This window comes from Rhinoderma darwinii, chromosome 4, assembly GCF_050947455.1.
Source record: "Rhinoderma darwinii isolate aRhiDar2 chromosome 4, aRhiDar2.hap1, whole genome shotgun sequence".
NCBI classification, from domain to species: domain Eukaryota; kingdom Metazoa; phylum Chordata; class Amphibia; order Anura; family Rhinodermatidae; genus Rhinoderma; species Rhinoderma darwinii.
In genome coordinates, this window is record NC_134690.1 from 112320741 (window position 1) to 112346442 (window position 25702).

Sequence of the window (25702 nt, forward strand, 5' to 3'; positions counted from 1 at the left end):
TATTTCTGTCAGAGGAATTGAGTCACGTTGCCGTGACAACCAATCAGAAGCCTGCTTTCATTTTCGAATTGCAAGCACACTGAGAGCAGTAATGCGACTTTCTGGCCCCGACCCGCACTGCTCCCTCTTATTATTCATAACGCCAAATTTGTTCTCCAGCGTTTACAAGCGGTAAAATCGCGAGCAAGACGCAATCTCCCTTAGGTGTAGCAAAATGGCGATATCGCCGACTTACTGCTCCGCCTACTAAGGAGTGACGTATAGGAGTAGCGCCGGACGTGACGGTTGTTTGCTCGGCTGTTGTGTGTCTGGATTGTAGCTGCTCGGTAACGTATAGGATCAAGATGGGCGTCCCCAAGTTTTACCGCTGGATCTCGGAGCGCTACCCCTGCCTCAGTGAGGTGGTCAAAGAGCACCAGGTAACGCTGCGTGTGTGACGTAGTCACATGACATCACTCCTTGTATGGAGTGACGCCGCTCCAGTCATGACGTGTATGGGCATGTCCAGTCCCTTGTATTGTACAATGTCTAGTCAAGTCTTGTGTGGGTGATCAGTGAAGCACAAGGCTGTGATGTGGCATCCTCCTCTATGTTAATAAAGGGCTATAACGTTTTCATGTTTTTCTGACGCCATCTGTGTACGTCATAATGGTATACCCATCAGTTGAGACCCTTACCCATTGATTCCCTGACGACTCCTAGTTCTATGTAATTCTAGGCATTCATAAAATTCCATACACAACCCTTGCACCATAGTAATACATTGCTTTATACCTGTGCCCATCCATGGGTTCATGAGTCGGGGCCAAAGGGATCTGCTGTTTTAGACTATGTTCACACGGAGTATTTTGCCGAGTTCTTTGACGCGGAAACCGCGTCGCAAAACTCGGCAAAAACGGCCCAAAAACGCCTCCCATTGATTTCAATGGGAGGCGTCGGCGTCTTTTTCCCGCGAGCAGTAAAACTGCCTCGCGGGAAAAAGCGACATGCCCGATCTTCGGGCGTTTACGCCTCTGACCTCCCATTGACTTCAATGGGAGGCAGAGAAAGCGTATTTTGCGGTGTTTTATGCCCGCGGCGCTCAATGGCCGCGGGCGAAAAACGGCGCGAAAATGGGCGTGCTGGGAGAGGAAAATCTGCCTCAAACTTCCAAACTGAATTTTGAGGCAGATATTCCTCCTGCAAAATACTCCGTGTGAACATAGCCTTAGAGTGCTGGGCCCTTCATTGGTCCCTCTGTTTCCACCTACCTAATGTGCCATTGAGGCATGTCAGATTGCCAAAGGGCTTTTAGATCTCTGGACTGTACCAGGCAGAGCCATGTGAAGTAGCCTTTAGTGGATCACGCGGAGTCCCAGCAGCTCTGTATGGTGCTCTGTATGGCTCTGTATGGCATTTTGCTTCTAGTAAAGAATCTCTCCAAAATATTGCGTCCGATGGAACATGGCACAGCCAGATCACTACCCCAAAAGGGAACAGCACAACAATAAAACTTGTTCCACATACAATTCGTTCACGTTTGGGACATACAGTTGTTTTTCACTCCCGTTGGGCAATCCAAGGCGCTCTTAAGGGGTAACTAAACGTTCAACAAACTTCTGCCATGTAATAGTGACATATCAGAAGTTTTGATTGGTGGGGGCCCGAGCACTGAGACCCCCAATCGCTAAAACGAAGCGCTGGTGTGGGAGCTGAGACGCTTTGTTTGTTTGGCTTTTCTCGGAAAGGCGATATAGTGGTGTACGGGCCCGTAGACTTTCTATTGAGTCCATACACCACTATGTTACTATGACACGTCAGAACTTTGTTGAATGTTTAGTTACCCTTTAACCCCTTCCCGACATTTGACGTATCCATACGCCATAGTCGGGTAGGGGAAGTATGGAACGGGCTCATGGAGTGAACCCACTCCATACGATGCGGATGTTGGCTGTATATTCCGGCTCTAGGAGCGCTGTCCCGCTCGTTTAACTTGTTAAATGCTGCTGTCAATAGTGACCGCGGCATTTAAATAGTTAGAAAGAGGGGGGCGACCCCCTCTAACAGCTCATCGCGCCCCCCGCAATGCAATCGCGGGGTGGCAATGGTTGCTTTGGCTGCCTAGGAGCCTAATGAAGGCCCCAGGTCCACCATCTTTGTGCTCCTGTTAGGCGCTGCCTCCGGCCTCTTAATAGTTGCCTGTCAGAATCACAATATACTGCAATACATTAGTATTGCAGTATATAGTGCAAGCGATCGCTGGTTGAAGTCCCCTAGGGGGACTAATAAAAAGAGTAAAAATTAGTAAAATAAAGTTGTTTTTTTTTATGTAAAAAAATCTTAAAAGTTAAAAAAAACCCTCCTTTTCCTATTTTCCCCCTAGAGCTTAGTAAAAAATACACATAATTGGTATCGCTGCGTCCGCAAAAGTCTGAACTATTATAATATATCAATTTTTAACCCGCACGGTGAACGCCATAAATAAAAAAAATTGTAAACGTCAGAATCTCTATTTTTTGGTCACCTCATCTCCCACAAAAATGAAATAAAAAGTGATAAAAACGTTGCATGTACACCAAGATGGTATTATTAAAAACTACAGCTAATCCCGCAAAAATTAAGCCCTCATACCACTTAATCGACGGAAAGATAAAAGTTATGGATCTCAAAATTTGGCGACATAAAATAAAAATTTATTTTTTACACTTAGGTTTTTACTTGTAAAATATAGAAAAGACTATATATATTTGGTATCGCCGTAATCGTATTGACCCTCCAGAATAAAGTTAACATGTTGTTTTAATTGCACAGTGAATTCCGTAAAAACGAAACGCGAAAAACAATGGAGGAATCGCTGTTTTTTTTTTTCCATTTTCTACCTCACAAATAATTTTTTCCCGTTTCCTAGTACATTATACGGCACAATAAATGGTGCTACGAAAAACTACAACTCGTCCCGCAAAAATCAAGCCCTCACAGGACTATGTAGACGGAAAAATTAAAAAGTTATTGTTTTTTGGACGTGGGGAGGAAAAAACGAAAATGAAAATCTGAAAAATAGCTGCAGCGGGAAGGGGTTACAGGTTTCCATAGCAATGGAGAGAGTGCACAGTTTACTCTCTGTTCACCTGCTAAATGCAGCAGCTGTCACCCCTTTTGAATTGCCCAATTTGGTTCAGGGGACCCCTGTCTTCGCAACGAGTGGTGGTCCCAATAGTGGAGCTCCCACTATATAAACATGTATCCTGTGATTATGCCAAATGTCTGCATAATCCCTTTAAAGGGAACCTGTAAGCAGTTTTGAGGCCCCAAATCTCCTGACAGGTTGACATAGGGGAGGGTAGGCGTTTTAAACTTTGATTCACCTGGTGCGGCGGTCGCAAGTGCCGCAATCTGCTTCGAGTGATGAATCTAGCAGCCAATCAGAAAACCGCTAGAGCCGTCACTCAGAGCAGAGGCGCGAGGCTTGCTGCGTGCAATGCATGAGCACTTGCACATCATGTGGCATTTGCGATTGGCGTGCCGGGGGAATTAAACATCCTTTTCTTTGTCATGCAACTTGCTTGACCGCGGAAAAAAAGGTATGTTTAAAATGCCCTTCCCTCTGTCACCCTGTCTGCAGTTTGAGACCTTAAAACTACTGACAGGTTTTCTTTACAGTGTAGCTAAATGTTTGACAAACTTCTGACATGCCATAGGGACATGTCAGAAGTTTGGATTGGTGGGGGTCCGAGCACTGAGACCCCCACCAATCGCTAGAACGAAGCGCTCGTGTGAACACTTAGCTGCTTCGTGTCAGTTTGGCTTTTTCCGGAAATAAAAATGTATCGGTGTACGGACTCAATACAAAGTCTATGAGCCTGTACTCCGATACACCGGCTTTCTGGAAAAAGCCAAACAGAAACAAAGCGGCTGAGAGCTCACACGAGCGCTTCAGCTGCTTCGTTCTAGCGATTGGTGTGGGTCTCAGTGCTCGGACCCCCACCAATCCAGACTTCTGACATGTCACTATGACATGTCAGAAGTTTGTCGAATGTTTAGCTACACGTTAATGACTAGGATGACTAAACTGACTTCTTATTTTATGCTCAATTTAGAGATCATAGAATTAAAAGAATAAAAAAAGTACAAATGTTTCAGTACGTTTTAAATTTGTAGAAATATGCCCTATGTAGAGTATCATAAATGTCATTGGACTCCAGACGTAAGTGACATACCTCTGACATCAGCATGCCTGCCACTAATTTATGACTGTACATTAAGGTATTAAAACGGAAAGACGGCTAGGAGTATTGTTTACGGTCAGCTGATTCTTTACAAGCATGGGAAAAATTCTCCACCCATCTTTTCACTGAGCCACCATTGTGGAACCGCTGGGCAGCTTCAAAATGTTAACCAAAGCGGAAATTGTAACATTTTGGTGACATTTGCAACAATTTTAGTCATTATATGGAGCCCCGTTATGACTGATTGCAAGGCAGGGGTACTTTTTGGCTTCTTTCACTAAAAGTTAGGCTATGTTCACATCACGATTTTTGGCCCGTGTGTCAAGTATACACCAGGAAAAGCTGATGACCTATACGTAAAGCATAGGCTGTGAAATATGCCTACCAGTGGCATCCATCACCCACAGGCTTTAATGGTATCTGTTTAACAGTATTTTCATGAGTTTATAAACGGTTACCATTATAGTCTATGGGTGATGGATGCCATTGTTAGGCTATATTGGCCTCTATTTAAAGAATACGTAATGAAAAGCTCATGAGATATATGTTTAACGGATCCCATACAGTGGCATTTGTCCCCCATACACTAGCACGATAAACTATATACATTTTTTACTGTGATGGAATAGAGTAGCCTATAACACTATTCCATACCTTTTTTATTTATTTTGTTTGCGGTATATACATATAATGGCCAGGCGGAGGCCAAAAGGACCCACTTTCTATCTGGCAATGGAGCCCTATGGACACGTTAAGTATGTACGTTGGGAGCTTTGCTGACATACACACTAAATGAAAACAAAAACGTGATGTGAATAGGGCCTTACTTGACTTCGAAGCATTGAATAAGGCCTTCGTCTCACGAACGTGTTATACGTCCCTGATACGCGCGTGATTTCCACGTGCGTCGCACAGACTTATGTTAGTGAATGGGGCCGTTCAGACTGTCAGTGATTTTCACGCAGCGTGTGTCCGCTGCATAAAACTCATGACATGTCCTATACTTGCCCGTGTTTCGCGCAGCACGGACCCATTGAAGTCAATGGGTAAGTGACATACCTCTGAAGTCAATGGGTGCGTGCAAATCGCGCACGGCACACAAAAGCACTTCCGGGTGCCGCACGTGATTCGCGCAACAGTAGTAAAAAGAATGAATGAAAACAGAACAGCACCTTCTGCTTTTATGTTTGTAAACATAAAAACAGAGTGTCATAATGATGCCGGCCGCGCGAAAGCCACGCACCATATATAGATGCCACGCTGAGCTTTTGCTCCCGCAAAACACAGCATTTTTTGCGTGCCCAAAATGGACCTGCTCGTGTGAATAAGGCCTAACACTGGTCTATAACCGCTTTCATATCGTTGTTTAATTCTTTCTCTGAAGAAAGCGGCCATACTTACTGATACTAACGGCAGGATGCAGACAAGTCCCAATATGAATTGAGGGAGGTTGCACAGGTGCCCAGATACTGATGAACAGCGACTCTCACACCTATCATTCATGAGGGGATGGCTGCTTGGCATTACAGGTTTCTATAACCTTGCGGTTTTTGCAATTTCCCAAAAATTGCAGCAAAAAACGTGTTCTGACCAGAATGTGTGAATAGACTTAAAAGCTGGCCATACGCTAGATGTTTTGGACAGCGGAAGAGGAAAATTTAGACCATTTTCTGCCGACTAAAGACAGATATTGCTTATTATGTAATGAGAGCCAAAGCCTGGTAATTATGATGGTCTTACAGAGATAGTGGCTTTTCTCCATTTGGTTTTGGAAAATTGCCTGCCAGAACTGAATTGAGATAAGCCAATGGGAAGAATTTATGAATACTGGTGTTTCATACACTAGTATTCAGGGTTGCACGATGCATCAATACTATTTAGATGCCGTGCACCCTCAAACGGTTCAATTCCGTTAATTCGTAATTGTAATACAGGCATTGCCCCGCTCCTGACAAGTGTGTGCGCGCGCGGTCAGCATGATGTGATGCGGCCGGCGCTGCATTAATGAGCGACAGCACTGAAGACACAGAACATGGGCGCACTGCGAAACATTCCTATCTTCTAACTTCAGTGTCGGCGCCGCCGCTCATTAGTGTAGCGCCGGCCGTATCACCGCATCCTGACCGCATGCACTTGTCAGGAGCGGGGGCAATGGCTGTATTATCCAGCCACAGCCCCGCTCTAACGGCGGAGATCAGAGAAACCTCTGATCGTCGCTGCTATTCCCTCAAAGCGGACTGCAGCATTCAAGGAGAAAATGAGGAGGGAAATGGATTGCGTCACAAAGAATCCCTGTGACGCGATCGAGGGACATGCCATATATATGGGCAGGCTGCCCAGGGTCCATTGAAGGACCCCAGGGTTTCTGACAATATTTCCTGTTAGGGCATACTTAGTACACAGGCAGTTGTTAGGACATACCTGTCAGTACACAGGCTAATGTACTGGCATATAGATATACGCCAGTACGTTAAAGTTTAAAAATAAAAAAATAAAATAATGCTAAATTAAAACACACATTTTTGACAATAAAAGTATAAAAAACATACACATTTGGTATCATCGTGGCCGTAATAACCTGCACAACAAATTTATAGCGTCCATTTTATTTCACTTATTAATATGAGGCACATGGTATTATGGGGTTAATTACTATCAATGTGAGGCACATGGAGGTTCAAAATTCATCACACCATGTGTCTCACATCAGAAAATGGTAGAACTTTTTTTTATTTTTTATTACGGTTGGCAAAGTATCATTTTGGTATCGAGAATGACAATACTACAGGAAGTATCAGTATCGAGGTCCAAATTCTGGTATCGTGACATCCCTACTAGTATTAATATAACGAGTAAAATGCACCTAATTTATTAAACAATTACTAAGCTTTCAGTAAACTTCTGACATGTCGTAGTGATGTCAGAAGTTTTGATCGGTGGGGGTCTGAGCACTGAGACCCCTACCAATCGCTGAAACAAAGCGACAGAAGCGCTCAGATGAGCAACAAGCCACTTGGTTTCTGAACGGCTTTTCTCGGAAAAAGCGGATCAGAAACGAAGCGGCTCAGTGCTCACTCGAGCAGTTCTACCACTTCGTTTTAGAGATCGGCGGGGGTCTCAATGCTCGAACCCCCACCGTTTAAAACTTCTGACACGTCACTACGACATGTCATAAGTTGTTTGGAAGTTTAGTTACCCTTTAAGAGCCGCACACCTCTTAATAAATTAGGTGCATCTTTGGATGTCTATCCGCTGGAAAGAGAAATCTATGGCAGGTATGAGCTGGTGTAGATTTCCGCTAAATTACAGTGAATTTATCAGACTGCGGAAGGCTCTGCGTCCTCACATTAAGCTCCACTTTTTGTGGGAGAAGCAAGGTAAAAATGCAATTGGGACTTTTCTACGCCAGAAAACTGGCATAAAGTGCTTAAAGGCTATGTAAGCCTTTTGATGGGCATTTTTTTTTAATACAGGTCTGTCAGTGTGTTTGGTGTAACTTTATAATTAGTCTTTATTAAAAATGTATTTTATAGATGCAGCTGCTCTGTACTCTCCATACAGAGCAGCTGTATGTAACGCTAAATCCTGTTCCCGTCAGGTCGGCGGGACTGACGGGTTCAGTGTCAGCGGGTCCTGTGTGTCTGACCCGCAGGGTCCACCTGTTATCCATCACATTTAAAGGAACAGTGTCATCACAATTTTTTTTTTAATATGTTAAAGATGTTAGTGCTTTATTAAAAACGTTTATATTTATTTGTGTGTTTGTGTTTTACTTTTTCTTATTTTTACACTTTTTCTTCCCTATGGGGGCTGCCATTTTTTGTTCCATTTCTGTATGTGTCGATTAACGACACATACAGACATGGAATACGGCAGCCACAGTCCCATAGGGACTGCGAACGGGTCCCGTCCCATCCACTTCTGTGTACGCCGTCTGTGTGGGAACTGCGCATGCGCCGCTCCCACACAGTCCAATTTGAAATGCGCGCCGTCCGGCGCCATTTTCCTGTGGACCGGAAGTCGCGGCCGGACAGTAAGATTACTACTTCCGGTCGCGGCTTCCGGACTTGTGCACTTGGACCAGCGGCAGCAGACGGAGCGGACGGGCCGGAGGGAGCCGCGGCGGCAGGAGCAGGTAAGAGATTTCTATGTATGTTCGTGTTTGTGTACGTTTACTACTGTATGTAAACCTACTACACTGTGTGTTAGCTCAAAAAATGGCGACACACAGTGTAGGAGGTTAGACCGTTGAAACCCCTCGTTTATCCCGGCACTAGCCAGGATAAAGGAGGGGGGGGGGATGCTGAGAGCTCACTAGAGCGAGGGCTTTTTACCCAATTTTGCAATGCTGCAATTTTGGGAATATCTCCATCTAGTGACCAGCAATGGGAAATATTATAAATTAGAATCTAATTTATAATATTTCCTGACTCGTGAAAAAAAAAAAAAAATTTGAACAATGTTTAATCACCTACACACTAAATGTTTAATTAAAAAAAACAAAACATGTTTTTCTGGCAACACATTCCCTTTAAGTTCATAAATTACACAAGAAAGTTTGGTCCGCACGTTCCAGCCAAATGAATAAAACTAGTACAGGTTCAAGTACGCCTGTGACTGCCAACAATAAGTTCATAACTTCGATGTGATAGATTACAGATGGATCCTGCGTGTCAGGGACACCCAGGACCTGCTGCCACTGAACCCGTCAGGTCTGCGGGACTGATGGATTCAGATCAAAACGAAAGGTACAGCTGCTCTGTATAGAGAAGACTAATTCAAAAATTACACCAAATACACTGACGTATACAGTGAAGGAAATAAGTATTTGATTCCTTGCTGATTTTGTAAGTTTGCCCACTGTCAAAGTAATGAACAGTCTAGAATTTTTAGGCTAGGTTAATTTTACCAATGAGAGATAGATTATATAAAAAAAAAAAAAAGAAAATCACATTGTCAAAATTATATATATTTATTTGCCTTGTGCACAGAGAAATAAGTATTTGATCCCTTTGGCAAACAAGACTTAATACTTTGTGGCAAAACCCTTGTTGGCAAGCACAGCAGTCAGACGTTTTTTGGAGTTGATGATGAGGTTTGCACACATGTTAGATGGAATTTTGGCCCACTCCTCTTTGCAGATCATCTGTAAATCATTAAGATTTTGAGGCTGTCGCTTGGCAACTCGGATCTTCAGCTCCCCCCATAAGTTTTCGATGGGATTAAGGTCTGGAGACTGGCTAGGCCACTCCATGACCTTAATGTGCTTCTTTTTGAGCCACTCCTTTTTTGCCTTGGCTGTATGTTTCGGGTCATTGTCGTGCTGGAAGACCCAGCCACGAGCCATTTTTAATGTACTGGTGGAGGGAAGGAGGTTGTCACTCAGGATTTGACGGTACATGGCTCCATCCATTCTCCCATTGATGCGGTGAAGTAGTCCTGTGCCCTTAGCAGAGAAACACCCCCAAGACATAATGTTTCCACCTCCATGCTTGACAGTGGGGACGTTGTTCTTTGGGTCATAGGCAGCATTTCTCTTCCTCCAAACATGGCGAGTTGAGTTAATGGCAAAGAGCTCAATTTTAGTCTCATCTGACCACAGCACCTTCTCCCAATCACTCAGAATCATCCAGATGTTCATTTGCAAACTTCAGACGGGCCTGTACATGCGCCTTCTTGAGCAGGGGGACCTTGCGGGCACTGCAGGATTTTAATCCATTACAGCGTAATGTGTTACCAATGGTTTTCTTGGTGACTGTGGTCCCAGCTGCCTTGAGATCATTAACAAGTTCCCCCCGTGTAGTTTTCGGCTGAGCTCTCACCTTCCTCAGGATCAAGGATACCCCACGAGGTGAGATTTTGCATGGAACCCGAGATCGATGTCGATTGACAGTCATTTTGTATGTCTTCCATTTTCTTACTATTGCACCAACAGTTGTCTCCTTCTCACCCAGCATCTTACTTATGGTTTTGTAGCCCATTCCAGCCTTGTGCAGGTCTATGATCTTGTCCCTGACATCCTTAGAAAGCTCTTTGGTCTTGCCCATGTTGTAGAGGTTAGAGTCAGACTGATTAATTGAGTCTGTGGACAGGAGTCTTTTATACAGGTGACCATGTAAGACCGCTGTCTTTAATGCAGGCACCAAGTTGATTTGGAGCGTGTAACTGGTCTGGAGGAGGCTGAACTCTTAATGGTTGGTAGGGGATCAAATACTTATTTCTCTGTGCACAATGCAAATAAATATATATAATTTTGACTATGTGATTTTCTTTTTTTTTTTTAAATATAATCTATCTCTCACTGGTAAAATTAACCTAGCCTAAAAATTCTAGACTGTTCATTACTTTGACAGTGGGCAAACTTACAAAATCAGCAAGGGATCAAATACTTATTTCCTTCACTGTATATATGTTTATATGTATGTGTGTGTGTGTATGTATATGTATATATAAAATTGGCTCTTGGTTTCCCTTCTGATTTACTAATGTATGGGCATTTTTAAGTCTTGGGCATAAATTCCTATTAGTCAGGCGCACGGTATGTTCATGGAGGTACAGCGGCTCCATACTGTCACTGTGCGGTGCCTCTGCACAACATTGTATTAGAGAGGTGGTGTTCTAGGGAAGAATACCTCCGTATTATGGCAATTGATGGAGCATGACGAGATTTCTTTTAGATTCTGTACAATAATCCATGTCCCCCCGTTGATAAATTGGTGAACTATAAGCTGCCATTTATGTCAATCTTGAGTCTAGTCATCATGGCACCTGTCTTCTCGTGATAACTTTATACTAGGGGCTTCCTGTCTGTTTCATTTTGTAATAGTGGCTTCATGGTTAATATTTCTTTCAACTAATGGGTAGATATGCACTGAGGTATATAGTAGGTATATTTAGTTATACACTACATGAACTGGAAAGATAATGTCATAGTTTGCTGTGGTCTGAGCGAGGGTAACAATAATTGACCGGTGTGAATGCAGAAAAAGATCGATGACAAAATATAAAACGCAAATAAATAGTGGAACGATTGTGCTGTAAAAATCGCCAGTATCGGCGGCAGGGTCTGTAAATGTATGTGACCCATAGCAACATTTATAATGTTTATGGCCATTATAAGGCAGCAATGATGCTCCTGGCCCGGCCCGGGAGAATTGTCCTGACTGAAAATTCCATCATGTCCTCAACAACCGTTTTTCAAACGACTGATAATGATCACGGCCTATTGCTTTTCGTGTCCTTTTTTTTGTGAGAGCAAACGATGAAATCCGTAATAGATGTTTTGGAGAACATGGGAATGGAAAAAAGGAAATAATGTAAGGGTGTCATGGGTCTGTGTTGCATTGTATGTATTGCAGTCTAGTTATGTATGTGTATTTTTGTTTTATCTTTGTATGTCCTAGAATAATGCTGAATGTCACAAAACACTTTTTCCCCCACAGATCCCAGAATTTGACAATCTGTACTTGGACATGAATGGAATCATTCACCAGTGCTCGCACCCAAATGATGATGATGTGCACTTTAGAATAACAGAAGATAAGATCTTCGCTGATATATTTCATTATTTAGAGGTGCTGTTCCGTATCATCAAGCCAAGAAAAGTCTTTTTTATGGCTGTTGACGGTGTCGCTCCCAGGGCAAAAATGAACCAGCAGCGAGGGAGACGTTTTAGGTAATTATAACATCCTTCTTTTTCTCACTGTATGTGTTGCCATTTGAGTCATGTATCATTTTGGGCCTTTGTCTAACATCTCCTGACCCCTTAAACCAGTTTTAAGCAAGTGTCTGGGGTTACCGGCGACAATCCTGGACTCCTGGCAGTGTCTCAAAACGCAACACACGATTGCTCCCATTTAAGTTCCTTTCAAAGGATCCGAGGGCAGTGTAGGACATTGGTGTGTCACTGTTGTAGTAGTAACATTTCTGTGGGCACGGCTATGTGACAAAATCAAGCATCTAACAGATCATCAGAGCTGTAATCCTGTAACCTCAACTCTCTTATGTGATGACAATAGTGGCCGACCCCTAAAGTGCACAGCACAAGCTGAAAAGTACAAAAAATACATAGAGTTCAGCCTCTTATTCTTAGTTAGGCCACTTTCACACGGCAGTATTTTGGTCTGTGTTCTGCATCCGTAAGTGGGATCCAAAACCAGAAGTGAAACCTAAACAGAAAAAGTATAATAGAAAGATGGCCACCTCTTCCGTATTTTGGACCCACTGCTTGTTTTGGCTTACGAATGCTGATGCTAAATATTGCGGTCTCATCACACTGCACTTGCTCTGCTTTGAGTCCTATCTATGTGCAGCAAGTGATAGATCAGTGATCGAAAACTTCTGTATTCACGCTGCAGAGTCTCAATGTATTCTGTGTGATGCAGCTCAGCCTATCTCCCCTGCTTGTGTCAGTTTTTACACGGGACAGTGAGAAGCTGCATCTCATAGAAATACACTGGACTCTGCACACAGCGCTCATACATAGTATAGATAGGCAGTGTGAGTCGGGAGTTTTATAGCTCTACAGCTCATCATTGCATGTACTCCCCTATTATATCACTGCACTCCTGGTCCCCTAGATAGGACAGAAATAATATTTTCAGGAGCACTATATGTATGGAGAGACATGCAGAGGAAAAAGGAGGGTTCAGCTGGGTGGGGAGGGGTTCTCAAGGCTGCCGGGGGGGATTTGACTAGTGATGATGTAATCCCGTAGTTCACAGGAAGTCAGACACACCGGACAGTGACCTTCTCTGCACATGAGAGCATGGTCTATTCTGGTGGTCAGACAGAGATCACATGATGCAGCTGCCCATAACTAAAGTGTTAAATATGTACAGATGCAACTGATCTGGGAAGAAACAAATGACACTGATAGAATGTTGCTGGTAAGTTAGCATGATATATGCAAAAAAATAATAAAAAATTGGCAGTACTACTTTAAAGAGGCTCTGTCACCAGATTTTGAAACCCCTATCTCCTATTGCAGCAGAACGGCGCTGCAATGTAGATGACAGTAACGTGTTTTTTTTGTCAAAAACGAGCATTTTTGGCCAAGTTATGACCATTTTTATATTTATGCAAATGAGCCTTTCTTAAGTACAACTGGGCGTGTTTAAAGTTATGTCCAAGTGGGCGTGTATTGTGTGTGTACATCTGGGCGTTTTTACTTGTTTTACTAGCTGGGCGTTGTAAATAGAAGTGTATGATGCGGACGAATCAGCATCATCCACTTCTCTTCGTTACCACCCAGCTTCTGGCAGTGCACAGACACACAGCGTGTCCTCGCTCATCCGACGCGATGAAGTTCCTGTGGGAGGAAGTGAGTGACGTCACAGCGTGATCTCGCGAGGACACGCTGTGTGTCTGTGCACTGCCAGAAGCTGGGTGGTAACGAAGAGAAGTGGATGATGCTGATTCGTCAGCATCATACACTTCTATTCACAACGCCCAGCTAGTAAAACAAGTAAAAACGCCCAGATGTACACACACAATACACGCCCAGTTGGACATAACTTTAAACACGCCCAGTTGTACTTAAGAAAGGCTCATTTGCATAAATATAAAAATGGTCATAACTTGGCCAAAAATGCTCGTTTTTGAAAAAAAAACACGTTACTGTCATCTACATTGCAGCGCCGATCTGCTGCAATAGGAGATAGGGGTTTCAAAATCTGGTGACAGAGCCTCTTTAAGTGAAATACAATGGCATCTTTACCTTAATGCCGTCGTTTCCATACACGGCTTGAAAACATCCAAAGCTTTAACCCCTTCCCGACATTTGACTTATCCATACGCCAAAGTCGGGTAGGGGAAGTATGGAGCGGGCTCACGGAGTGAACACTCTTCATACGATACCGGTGTCTGCTGTTTTACAGCCGACACCTGAGAGTAACTAGCGGCATCGTGCTCGAGCGCAATCTCGCTAGTTTAACTCGTTAAATGCCGCGGTCAACAGAGACCGCAGCATTTAATTCCTTAGAAAGAGGACAGCTCATCGCACTCACAATGCAATCGCGGGGGGGCGATGGTTGCTACGGCTGCCTGGGGGCCTAATGAAGGCCCCCAGGTCCGCCATCTTTGTACACCTATTAAGCCCTGCCTCTGGCAGGGCATAATAGATACCTGTCAGAATCACGATATACTGCAATACATTAGTATTGATCGCTGGTTGAAGTCCCCTAGGGGGACTAATAAAAAAAGTAAAAATGAGTTCGTTTTTTTTTTTTTTGTGTAAAAAAGAAATAAATATATATATATATATATATATATATATATATATATATATATATATATATATATTAAAAGTTCAAAAAACCCCCCTTTTCCCATTTTCCCCCTAGAGCATAGTAATAAAATAAATAAACATAATAGGTATCGCCGCATCTGTAAAAGTCTAAACTATTACAATATATCATTATATAACCCGCACGGTGAACGCCGTAAAAAAATAATAATTGTAAACGTCAGAATCTCTATTTTTTGGTCACCATCTCCCACAAAAAAATGAACTAAAAAGTGATCAAACCGTCGCATTTACACCAAAATGGTATTAAAAACTACAGCTTATGCCACAAATAATAAGCCCTCATACCACTTAATCGACGGAAAAATAAAAAAGTTGTGGCTCTCGGAATTTGGCGCCAAAAAATAAATTTTATTTTTTACACTTAGGTTTTTACTTGTAAAAGTAGTAAAATATAGAAAAAACTATATATATTTGGTATCGCAGTCGTATTGACCCAGAGAATAAAGTTAACATGTTCTTTTAATTGCACAGTGAATTCTGTAAAAACAAAGCGCAAAAAACCATGGAGGAATCATTTATTTTTATTTTTTTCATTTTCTACCCCACAAATAATTTTTTCCCCGTTTGCTAGTACATTATATGGCAAAATAAATGTTGCTACGAAAAACTACAACTCGTCCCGCAAAAATAAAGCCCTTGTAGTACTATATCGACAGAAAAATAAAGACGTTATGGCTTTTGGAAGGTGGGGAGGAAAAAATGAAAATCTGAAAAAGGGCTGCGACGGGAAGGGGTTAAAGAGTCCCTATGACCAGGTTCTCAATAGCTAGCCCCCCACAAAAAATTTTTCTAAAAATCACAAATCAAATTAAAAATAAAGACTTTAAATAGGCCGACTGGACTCTAGATACGGCCCCAAACTTCCTGTCAAGGCTGCTGCTGTCATGATGTGAGTCGGCCTATTACCGAGGTATCCAATTTTGTTAGTGATATTTAGAATATTTTCTTTGTAGGACTGACTACTTGTGAATTAAAATAGAGGTGGTGATAGGCTATGTTCACACGGGGTATTTTGCAGAGTTTTTTGACGCGGAAACCGCGTCGCAAAACTCGGCAAAAACGGCCCGAGAACGCCTCCCATTGATTTCAATGGGAGGCGTCGGCGTCTTTTTCCCGCGAGCAGTAAAACTGCCTCGCGGGAAAAAGAAGCGACATGCCCTATCTCCGGGCGCTTCCGCCTCTGACCTCCCATTGACTTCAATGGGAGGCAGGAGAAAGCGTATTTCTCGCTGTTTTATGCCCGCGGCGCTCAATGGCCGCGGGCGAAAAACGTCGCGATAATTGCCGCGAAAATCGGTGTGCAGGGAGAGGAATATCTGCCTCAAAGTTCCAAACGGAATTATGAGGCAGATATTCCTTCCCCAAAATACTCCGTGTGAACATAGCCATAGAGTTGCAAGAAAAAGTGAACCCTTGGGAATGTCCTGGATTTCTGCATTGATTACGAATTAAATGTGGTCTGATTGTTATCGAAGTCACAATATTACACAATCACAATCTAACTAAACTAATAACACACAAACACTTAAGGGGGTTTTACACTGGCAGATTATCATGCAGACGAGTGTTCATAGAACGCTCGTTACCGATAATTACCCTGTGCACGATCATCTTTTGGTCTTATCGTTTTAATAAAGTAAAATATTATCGTTGTCGGCAGCACATCTCCTGTGTAAACAGGGAGATGTGCTGCCAACACAATTATAATAGATAGGGACGAGCGATCGGAGTAATGACCACTCGTCCCCTTTCATAGCTCCGTGTGACAGGAGCAAGCGACTGCCGATCAACGATGTCTCGTTGATCGGCACTCGCTGCATCGGCCACTTATTGGCCGGTGTAAAAGCACCTTTATACTGGTCATGTCTCTTTTTTAGCACATTGCATAAACATACACAGTGCAGGGAGGAAAAGTGGACCCTTGAATTGAATAATCTTTAGATCCTCTTTAGCAGCAATCCCCTCCACCAAACATTTCCTGTAGCTGCAAATAAGATTTGCTCAACGTTGAGTATGAGTTTCGGACCATTCCTTCCTGCAAATGGGTTTCAGTTCATCAAAATTTCTGACATGCCTTGCGTGCACAGCCCTCTTCACGTCATGCGACCTCATCTCGATAGGGTTAAGGTCAGGACCCTGACTCGGCCGTTTCAAAAGAGAAATCCTCTTTTTCAACTGTTTAGTTGATTTTCTTGTATGGTTTGTATCATTGTCTTGTTGCATCATCCAACGTCTCTTCAGCTTGAGGTCATGGGCAGCTGCCCTTGCCTTCTCCTGTAAAATGCTTATTCAATGTTCCCATTAATAATTACAAGGCGTCCAGGCCCTCAGGCAGCAAACCAGCCCCGAAACTTGGTGCTCTCTCCACCATGCTTCACAATTGGGATGAGGTGTTGGTGTGCCGTTTTTTCTTTTTCCTCCAAACAGCATTTTGCATTTTTGCTAAAAAGTTCCACTTTAGTCTCATCTGTCCATAGAACACTTTGATGTACACCCAGATCTTTCGCAATGCTTTTGTAGCCTTTTCCAGTTTCATACATCTCTATAACGTCTCTTCTGAGGGCTGAAAGTTGTTTTCCTTGAGGCTTTTATCACACTAACGATTTTCTTGAGAAGAACAGATTGGTCGGTAACCATGCTTTGTGTGCCTTCTATTTAATGGGCAAAGCACCTGTGAAAACCACACTTTCAATCTCAACTCCTTAATTGTAACACGTTTTTCCAATAAGCTCTTGAAGTCATTAACACAGAGGTTCCCTTACTTTTCCTCCCTGCACGATGGAAGTTTTTCTCAATCTGCTCAAATAAAGACATGAACAGTACAAATGTTTGTGTTATTAGGCCCCATGCACACGAACGTGCTTTTGCGGCCGCAATTCCCCCGAAAATCCACGGGAGAATTGCGGCCCCATTCATTCCTATGGGGCCATGCACACGACCGTGGTTTTCACGGTCCGTGCATGGCCCCGGAGACCGGACCGCAGAAAGAACAGGCAAGCCTTATTACGGCCGTGTTCTGTGGTCCGAGCCCATTGAAAATAATGGCCATTTGCGGGTGGCTCGCGGCTGTCACTCAGCTGCCAGCCAACCCGAAAATCACGGCCGTGCACATGGCTACGGTCGTGTGCATGAGGCCTTAGTTTAGTAAGATTGTGTTTGTCTGTAATTGTGTCTTGGCTCACAATCAGACTACGTTTATTAGTAATCCATGCAGAAATACAATTCCAAAGGGTTCCCATACTTTTTTGGCAATTGTAGGTACTTTTTAAGTCCCAAACACCTGCCCTTAATCTCAGCTGGAGCTCTTCACGCTACGTGAGTATTTCAGTGTGCACCTCTGTGACAGATCTCTTTACAGCAATAAGCCTTGTAAAAATGTTCTCTGGGAGCTGAAGGGCAGGTCCTGCTCTCGTAATCTGTTAACCTTGATCTCTATGTAGACCGCTCAGGCTTTGAGCCACAAAAACAGATTTGTCAGAATAAAACCCTCACAACCGCTCCCTCACCCACAGTCTCCAAGAATTGCATGACGTAACCACCTGTGCCTGCCCACTTCTTTCACGTAGAGCGTTAGTCAATGCGGACGTCTATTACAGGCATCAACACAGTCTGACAACCAACCCCCGCCCCCCCATTTTTCCATTAGAGGGCAGAAGTAGTCGGAAAGTCACTGACATCCATCTCTGACTATCCCCCAGTTCTTGGTATGAAGTATACAGCTCCTGTATGGAGCTGTAATATGGGGAGTGAAGGCTAGCCGGTCTGGTCCTATCCCAGAGAAGAGTTACTATAACAGAAATTACTGTAAAAGTTAATGCTGCCTATGATAGAAAGGTGTCAGAACACGCAGTGCATTGCAGCTTGCTGCGTGGCTGCAGACCAGTCAGGGTGCTCATGCTGACCTATGTCCACTGCCAAAAACATCTACAATGGGCATGTGAGCATCAGAACTGCACCATGGAGCTTTGGAAGAAGTTGGCTTAGGGCCTCTTCACATCACCGTTCGCTTTCCGTTCCAGGGTTCCGTCTGAGGTTTCAGTCAGGTGAACCCCGCAACGGAAAGTGAAAGTGAAACCACAGCTTCCGTTTCAGTCACCATTGATATCAATGGTGACTGAAACGGAAGCTGTGTTTTCACTTTCTGTTGCGGGGTTCACCCGACTGAAATCTCCGTGGCTACACAATATTAGTCAGGTGGTTTTAATGTTAGGGCTTGAACGGTGTATAAATCAGTGTATTGTCCACCATCCGTTTCATGTATTGTGGGTTTATGGTAATCATCTACCATATCAATCTAAAAAATACCCACCCCGTGTTCTTTCTGAATTGTGACCATATTCTTCTGTCTCATTGGAGATATTATTCATGTTTATAAAGAGCGTTTTGCCTTCTGAACATCCAGAAAACATCCATGCTCTTTCTTTTGTGCTGCAGTTCCAAATCCCATACATAATGCATGTCCTGGCACCGCTGGGAGAATTAACAGAATGGGGCGACTCTTCCATGCCCGCTGATCTGCCTTCACAAAGCAGCAGCAATTTCTCATTTTTTGGCTTTTATTTTACATTAGTCCTGCAGAGCTGTACTCGTTTTTGTTAGCTCATAGCAGAAAGTCATATTTTTATTGTATTCTATCAAAGCGCACCTCTGGTTTTACTACACATTCTATTCCTTCAGAAAAGGTAATCTTTTCTGGTTACTTGTGATGTCTTCATTATGAGAAACTGACTACGGGCATCATGGCTTCTCGTAATGTCATGTACATCTTGTGTACTAGTCCTGTAATATTGGTTTTTGGAAAGCAGGTAGGGGAGGGCAACAAGCTTATATGACAGATTGACAAGGTGGGGCCAGATCTGTATTACATTCTCAGTTACAAATTCTAGGGAAAGGCCTGGGAGCTCATGCGAGAAAACTAAGAAGGTGTTTGTGTTGTCCATAACACCCAATCCTATTAAGTTTTTTGTTTTTCTGTACGCCATGGGCAACACTAACATCATTTATGTAGCCTTATGAGGCCCAATGTACCTTCTGTACTATTGACCTAGGGGGAAAAAAGAGATGGCAGCAAGAATCTCACCTTAAATAGGGTTGTCTCACTTCAAAAGCCCATAATATTGGTGCCATAAGAAAAATGTAAACATTTTGCAATATAATCTCCTTGTTACTCCTCCCCCCACCTCATTTCAAGTGTAGAATGGCTCTTTACATCATTACAAAAATTACATATACTAGATCCTATCTTTAACACAATTGATCATTCTAGTGAAACTTTCCCCAGCTAAATCAACCGTTTGTCAGGGGGTGGGGGGGTCTCTCTCCGGAGTTAGCGGCTCCTTCTATTAGAGGATGAGATGAGACAAAACCTTGTTTAAATCTGCAGCTCTTCCCAAGTTTTTACCATGACCATGTCACCATATTCACTGTCCAGCAGCTGTTTGCTAGCGGTAGGTGGTATCTGGGCTGGCAGTCTATTTTTCTGGGGGGGGGGGGGGGGGGTTTAGTTTTCTGGCATAATTGTGCGATGTAGAAAGGGGCTTCCAAAAGGTCACCGCGGCCAGAGAAATTGATTATATATGCCAGAAAATTGGAGTAAATTATAGCGTAAATCTAGGAGCTGGCATAGATTTCATTCTGTGAGGCATAGCTAGGTAGAGGCCAGTGCCGGGCCCAGTAACCTACCCCCCCCTCATCTGACCGCTCCACTTTTCCCCTCGGGCTCTGTCAGCATGCTGCGGCTCATACAAGGACAGGACGTTGTGTGTGACGCAGTGCTCTTGACGTTGAGTTCTACATCGCATATAAAGCTAGAACCAGTGGCGTAACTACCGCCGTAGCAGCTGCTACGGGGCCCGCAGCATGAGGGGGCCCGTGTCGCCCGCCAGCACGGGCCCCCACCATGGCCGCAGGCTCCGCTACGGCTGCTACAGCGGGACGCCACTGAACACTACGGCAGAGCATGGAGGTATCTCCCCGCTCTGCCATTAAACAAAAGACATGTATCCCCTATCCTCAGGATAGTTGATACATGTGTGATCGCTGGCAGCGATAAGGAGAACGGGGGACTGAAATTCCCCTGAAGTTCTCCATCACAAACCTCGAACTTCCGGGGTCTGTGTCGGCAGCTCCGTAGAAATGAAAGGAGCGCCGGTCGCGCTTGTGCGCATGCGTGACCAGCGCTCCTTTCATTTATTGAGCTGCGCAGACGCCGGAAGTCAGAGGTGAGTCATGGGGAACTTCAGGGGACTTTCAGTCCCCCGTTCTCCCTATTAATGCCAGCGATCACACATGTATCCCCTATCCTGTGGATAGGGGATGCATGTTATTTGTAGGACACACTGTAGGTCGCATTTTTTTGGGGGGGTTGGGGATGCTGTATGGCGTTCCCTGCAAGGGGGGGGGCTGTATGGCATTCCCTACAGGGGGGGGCTGTATGGTGTTCCCTACAGGGGGGGGCTGTATGGCCTTCCCTGCAGGGGGGAGGGGCTGTATGGCGTTCCCTACAGGGGGGGCTGTATGGCGTTCCCTGCAGGGGGGGCGCTGTATGGCGTTCCCTGCAGGGGGGGCGCTGTATGGCGTTCCCTGCAGGGGGGGCGCTGTATGGCGTTCCCTGCAGGGGGGGCGCTGTATGGCGTTCCCTGCAGGGGGGGCGCTGTATGGCGTTCCCTGCAGGGGGGGCGCTGTATGACGCTCCCTGCAGGAGGGGCGCTGTATGGCGCTCCCTGCAGGGGGGGGGCGCTGTATGGCGTTCCCTGAAGGGGGGGCGCTGTATGGCGTTCCCTGCCGGGGGGGGGCGCTGTATGGCGTTCCCTGCAGGGGGGGGCGCTGTATGGCGTTCCCTGCAGGGGGGGGCGCTGTATGGCGTTCCCTGCAGGGGGGGGGGGCGCTGTATGGCGTTCCCTGCAGGGGGGGGCGCTGTATGGCGTTCCCTGCAGGGGGGGGGCGCTGTATGGCGTTCCCTGCAGGGGGGGGGCGCTGTATGGCGGTTTCTACTGTATTGCGTTTTCTACAGCCCCTGTTTTCTAACGCCATACGGTCCCCCCTGTAGAAAACGCCATACAGGTCCCCTCTGTAGATGGCGCCAGACAGGTCCCCCCCTGTAGATGGCGCCAGACAGGTCCCCCCCTGTAGATGGCGCCAGACAGGTCCCCCCCTGTAGATGGCGCCAGACAGGTCCCCCCCTGTAGATGGCGCCAGACAGGTCCCCCCCTGTAGATGGCGCCAGACAGGTCCCCCCCTGTAGATGGCGCCAGACAGGTCCCCCCCTGTAGATGGCGCCAGACAGGTCCCCCCCTGTAGATGGCGCCAGACAGGTCCCCCCCCTGTAGATGGCGCCAGACAGGTCCCCCCCCTGTAGATGGCGCCAGACAGGTCCCCCCCCTGTAGATGGCGCCAGACAGGTCCCCCCCCTGTAGATGGCGCCAGACAGGTCCCCCCCCTGTAGATGGCGCCAGACAGGTCCCCCCCCTGTAGATGGCGCCAGACAGGTCCCCCCCCTGTAGATGGCGCCAGACAGGTCCCCCCCCTGTAGATGGCGCCAGACAGGTCCCCCCCCCTGTAGATGGCGCCAGACAGGTCCCCCCCCCTGTAGATGGCGCCAGACAGGTCCCCCCCCCTGTAGATGGCGCCAGACAGGTCCCCCCCCCTGTAGATGGCGCCAGACAGGTCCCCCCCCCTGTAGATGGCGCCAGACAGGTCCCCCCCCCTGTAGATGGCGCCAGACAGGCCCCCCCCCCTGTAGATGGCGCCAGACAGGTCCCCCCCCCTGTAGATGGCGCCAGACAGGTCCCCCCCCCTGTAGATGGCGCCAGACAGGTCCCCCCCCCTGTAGATGGCGCCAGACAGGTCCCCCCCCCTGTAGATGGCGCCAGACAGGTCCCCCCCCCTGTAGATGGCGCCAGACAGGTCCCCCCCCCCTGTAGATGGCGCCAGACAGGTGTCCCCCCCCTGTAGATGGCGCCAGACAGGTCCCCCCCCTGTAGATGGCGCCAGACAGGTCCCCCCCCTGTAGATGGCGCCAGACAGGTCCCCCCCCTGTAGATGGCGCCAGACAGGTCCCCCCCCTGTAGATGGCGCCAGACAGGTCCCCCCCCCCCTGTAGATGGCGCCAGACAGGTCCCCCCCCCCCTGTAGATGGCGCCAGACAGGTCCCCCCCCCCTGTAGATGGCGCCAGACAGGTCCCCCCCCCCCCTGTAGATGGCGCCAGACAGGTCCCCCCCCCTGTAGATGGCGCCAGACAGGTCCCCCCCCCTGTAGATGGCGCCAGACAGGTCCCCCCCCCCTGTAGATGGCGCCAGACAGGTCCCCCCCCCCCTGTAGATGGCGCCAGACAGGTCCCCCCCCCTGTAGATGGCGCCAGACAGGTCCCCCCCCCTGTAGATGGCGCCAGACAGGTCCCCCCCCCTGTAGATGGCGCCAGACAGGTCCCCCCCCCCTGTAGATGGCGCCAGACAGGTGTCCCCCCCCTGTAGATGGCGCCAGACAGGTCCCCCCCCTGTAGATGGCGCCAGACAGGTCCCCCCCCTGTAGATGGCGCCAGACAGGTCCCCCCCCTGTAGATGGCGCCAGACAGGTCCCCCCCCCCCTGTAGATGGCGCCAGACAGGTCCCCCCCCCCCCTGTAGATGGCGCCAGACAGGTCCCCCCCCCCTGTAGATGGCGCCAGACAGGTCCCCCCCCCCCTGTAGATGGCGCCAGACAGGTCCCCCCCCCTGTAGATGGCGCCAGACAGGTCCCCCCCCCTGTAGATGGCGCCAGACAGGTCCCCCCCCCCTGTAGATGGCGCCAGACAGGTCCCCCCCCCTGTAGATGGCGCCAGACAGGTCCCCCCCCCCCCTGTAGATGGCGCCAGACAGGTCCCCCCCCCTGTAGATGGCGCCAGACAGGTCCCCCCCCTGTAGATGGCGCCAGACAGGTCCCCCCCCTGTAGATGGCTACAAAGGGGGCCTGCATGGCGTTATCTACAGGGGGGGGGCTGTAAAAAAGGCACTATCTACAAGGGGGGGGGTGTGTGACACCCAGGTGAGGGGGGGGCCCCAGTCAAAAGTTTGCTATGGGGCCCAGTCTTTCCTAGTTACGCCCCTGGCTCGAACGCTGCTTGGCATCATGACCTTGTATAAGCTGCAGCATGATCAGGGGACCTGGAGGGGTGTTTAAAAGGGGTGAAGTGGATATAATTTTTTTTATTTGATGCCTGATGGGGGGGTGGGGTGGATTGCGCCTGGCCGCGGTCGTTGCGTTACAATGGTTGCACACGGCCAGCAGAAAGATGCAACAGATTTATTAAGAGGCGTTCACCTTTTTGATATGTCGCATCTTACTCCAGTGGAGCAGAAAGCTAATGCTGGCATACGTAAATCTGCCCCGGTCTATGCAGCAGCAACCGAATAAATGTCCGTTTTCATGAATTCCCTCTGCCCATCCTCCTGTGGTTTCTGATGGGATCGTGAGGAAACCATGGAGAACTAGAATTATTGGCTCGCTTGTGTTTGTAAAGGAAAGTTGTGTTTTTGTTTTTTACAAGCATTTTAAAATGGCTGAAAATCCTAAAAAATATAACTACTTGTAATGTACATCCATTTGTTTGCCTCCTCAATATGGCGTATGAAGGTGCGATGGCGTGTTTAAATGATTCTAACAATTTAAATGCGGTGGTCGCGATTCACCGCGGCACTTAAAGTGTTAAACGGGCGGAATTAAAGTGTAACACAGCCGTCACCCGCTGTGTATGGAGCGAGCTCCGCCCGTGAGCCCGCTCCATACTTCCCCTTAACGGCTACCGCGTACGTGACATGTCAAGGGGGTTAAAAAGTTATAGAACGTTTCATTTATTAAACTGGAAAATCCCTTTTTTTTTTACATAAAATCTACCATGATCATTTTTAACCTATCAACAGGATAAAAAAATGGCAGGAAAAAAAATTGTTAGTGCTTCTTTAATGCTAATTTCCACTACAACTTTCTTACTAGTTAAGTTCATATATAAATATAATTTATCCTCTATATACGCTAAAGTGGAAACTTAAGACACTGTAGCTCACGATTTCAATATTGTTCATTGAATCATGCAAATGGTATACATACTTTAAGGGGAATATGTGATCAAAAAATTACCTATGGTTTAAATCAATTTTTATTTATTTTTTGTTTCATTTTCTATGTCATCTATTTGAAAAAAATAAGTAAATCCTAAAATCACTTTTAAGTAGTCCTTTTATTATCATCACAGATAAAATAGCAATAACGCTTAACAGAAGATGTCTGAAAATACGGAGCTGTTATCAGAGAAAACAGCCTCTGATTTTCCGGCGTTTTTGAAGCTGAAAATGGAGCTTCCTTTGAGGATTTTTTTTAACAGGTTCCCGACCGCTGGCTGTATTTATACGGCCAGCGGTCAGGGTCTCTGAAGTCCGCCGTATAGACTAATTACGGCGGCACTTCAGAGACTGTGCACGCACGATCGCGTGCACACAGCTCTGTGCCCTGGCTGTTGCTAACAGCCATGGGCACTGGGCAGAATGTCAGGGGCCAATCTTTTGGCCCCTAAACATGTGATCGCTGTGACAACCAATCACAGCGATCACATGCATTTGTACGTATAAAACAGTGTGCACGCAATCGGGTGCACACAGCCCTGTCCCCACGCTGTTACCAACAGCTCTGGGCACTGGGCAGAGTATCAGGGACCAATCTGATGGTCCCTGAACATGTGGTCGCTGTGAAAACCTATCACAGCGACCACATTTGTTTTATTTTGATATTTCTGGCAGTAAATCTCCTGCCTCTTTTCTTCTCCTCAAACATTGTTTCAGTTTGAGGAGAAGAAGAGACTCGGGAGAATTGCTGCCAGAAGATTACAAGATTACAGTTACAAAAAAATACAGTTACACTCTAAAACATTCTCTGTATAGATAGATTTCTATCTATCTATACAATCTATCTATCCATCTATCTATTTTTCTATCTATTTATCTACCTTTCTATCTTTTATTCTATTAGAATAGGCAGGTAGGGAGTATATAATTATATATATATCCACATATATATAATATATATAGCAATAGCAGTTTATTTTTTTGTTAGCGGTAGTGTAGATATATATACCAGTTAATTTGTGTGTTTTTATAAAAAATAAATACATTTGTTTAGTGTTAGTGACGTTATGGCGAGGAAGTTGTTTAGCGCCGAG

At 46.1% G+C, this 25702-nt stretch overlaps 1 protein-coding gene and 1 long non-coding RNA gene across 2 annotated transcripts in view; one reads left to right on the plus strand and one right to left on the minus strand.

The window, feature by feature from the left end:
- The window catches only part of LOC142759377 (uncharacterized), a 52886-nt gene extending 52472 nt beyond the window's left edge, over nt 1-414 (minus strand). The window contains exon 1 of the long non-coding RNA XR_012883130.1: nt 236-414. This is a non-coding gene — a long non-coding RNA (uncharacterized LOC142759377). The remainder of the gene's footprint in view (nt 1-235) is intronic.
- Nucleotides 265-25702, plus strand: part of XRN1 (5'-3' exoribonuclease 1) — a 103818-nt gene continuing 78380 nt past the window's right edge. The window contains exons 1-2 of the mRNA XM_075861474.1: nt 265-419; nt 11648-11880. Coding sequence (XP_075717589.1) covers nt 345-419; nt 11648-11880 — 308 coding nt within the window. The 5' untranslated portion in view covers nt 265-344. The remainder of the gene's footprint in view (nt 420-11647; nt 11881-25702) is intronic.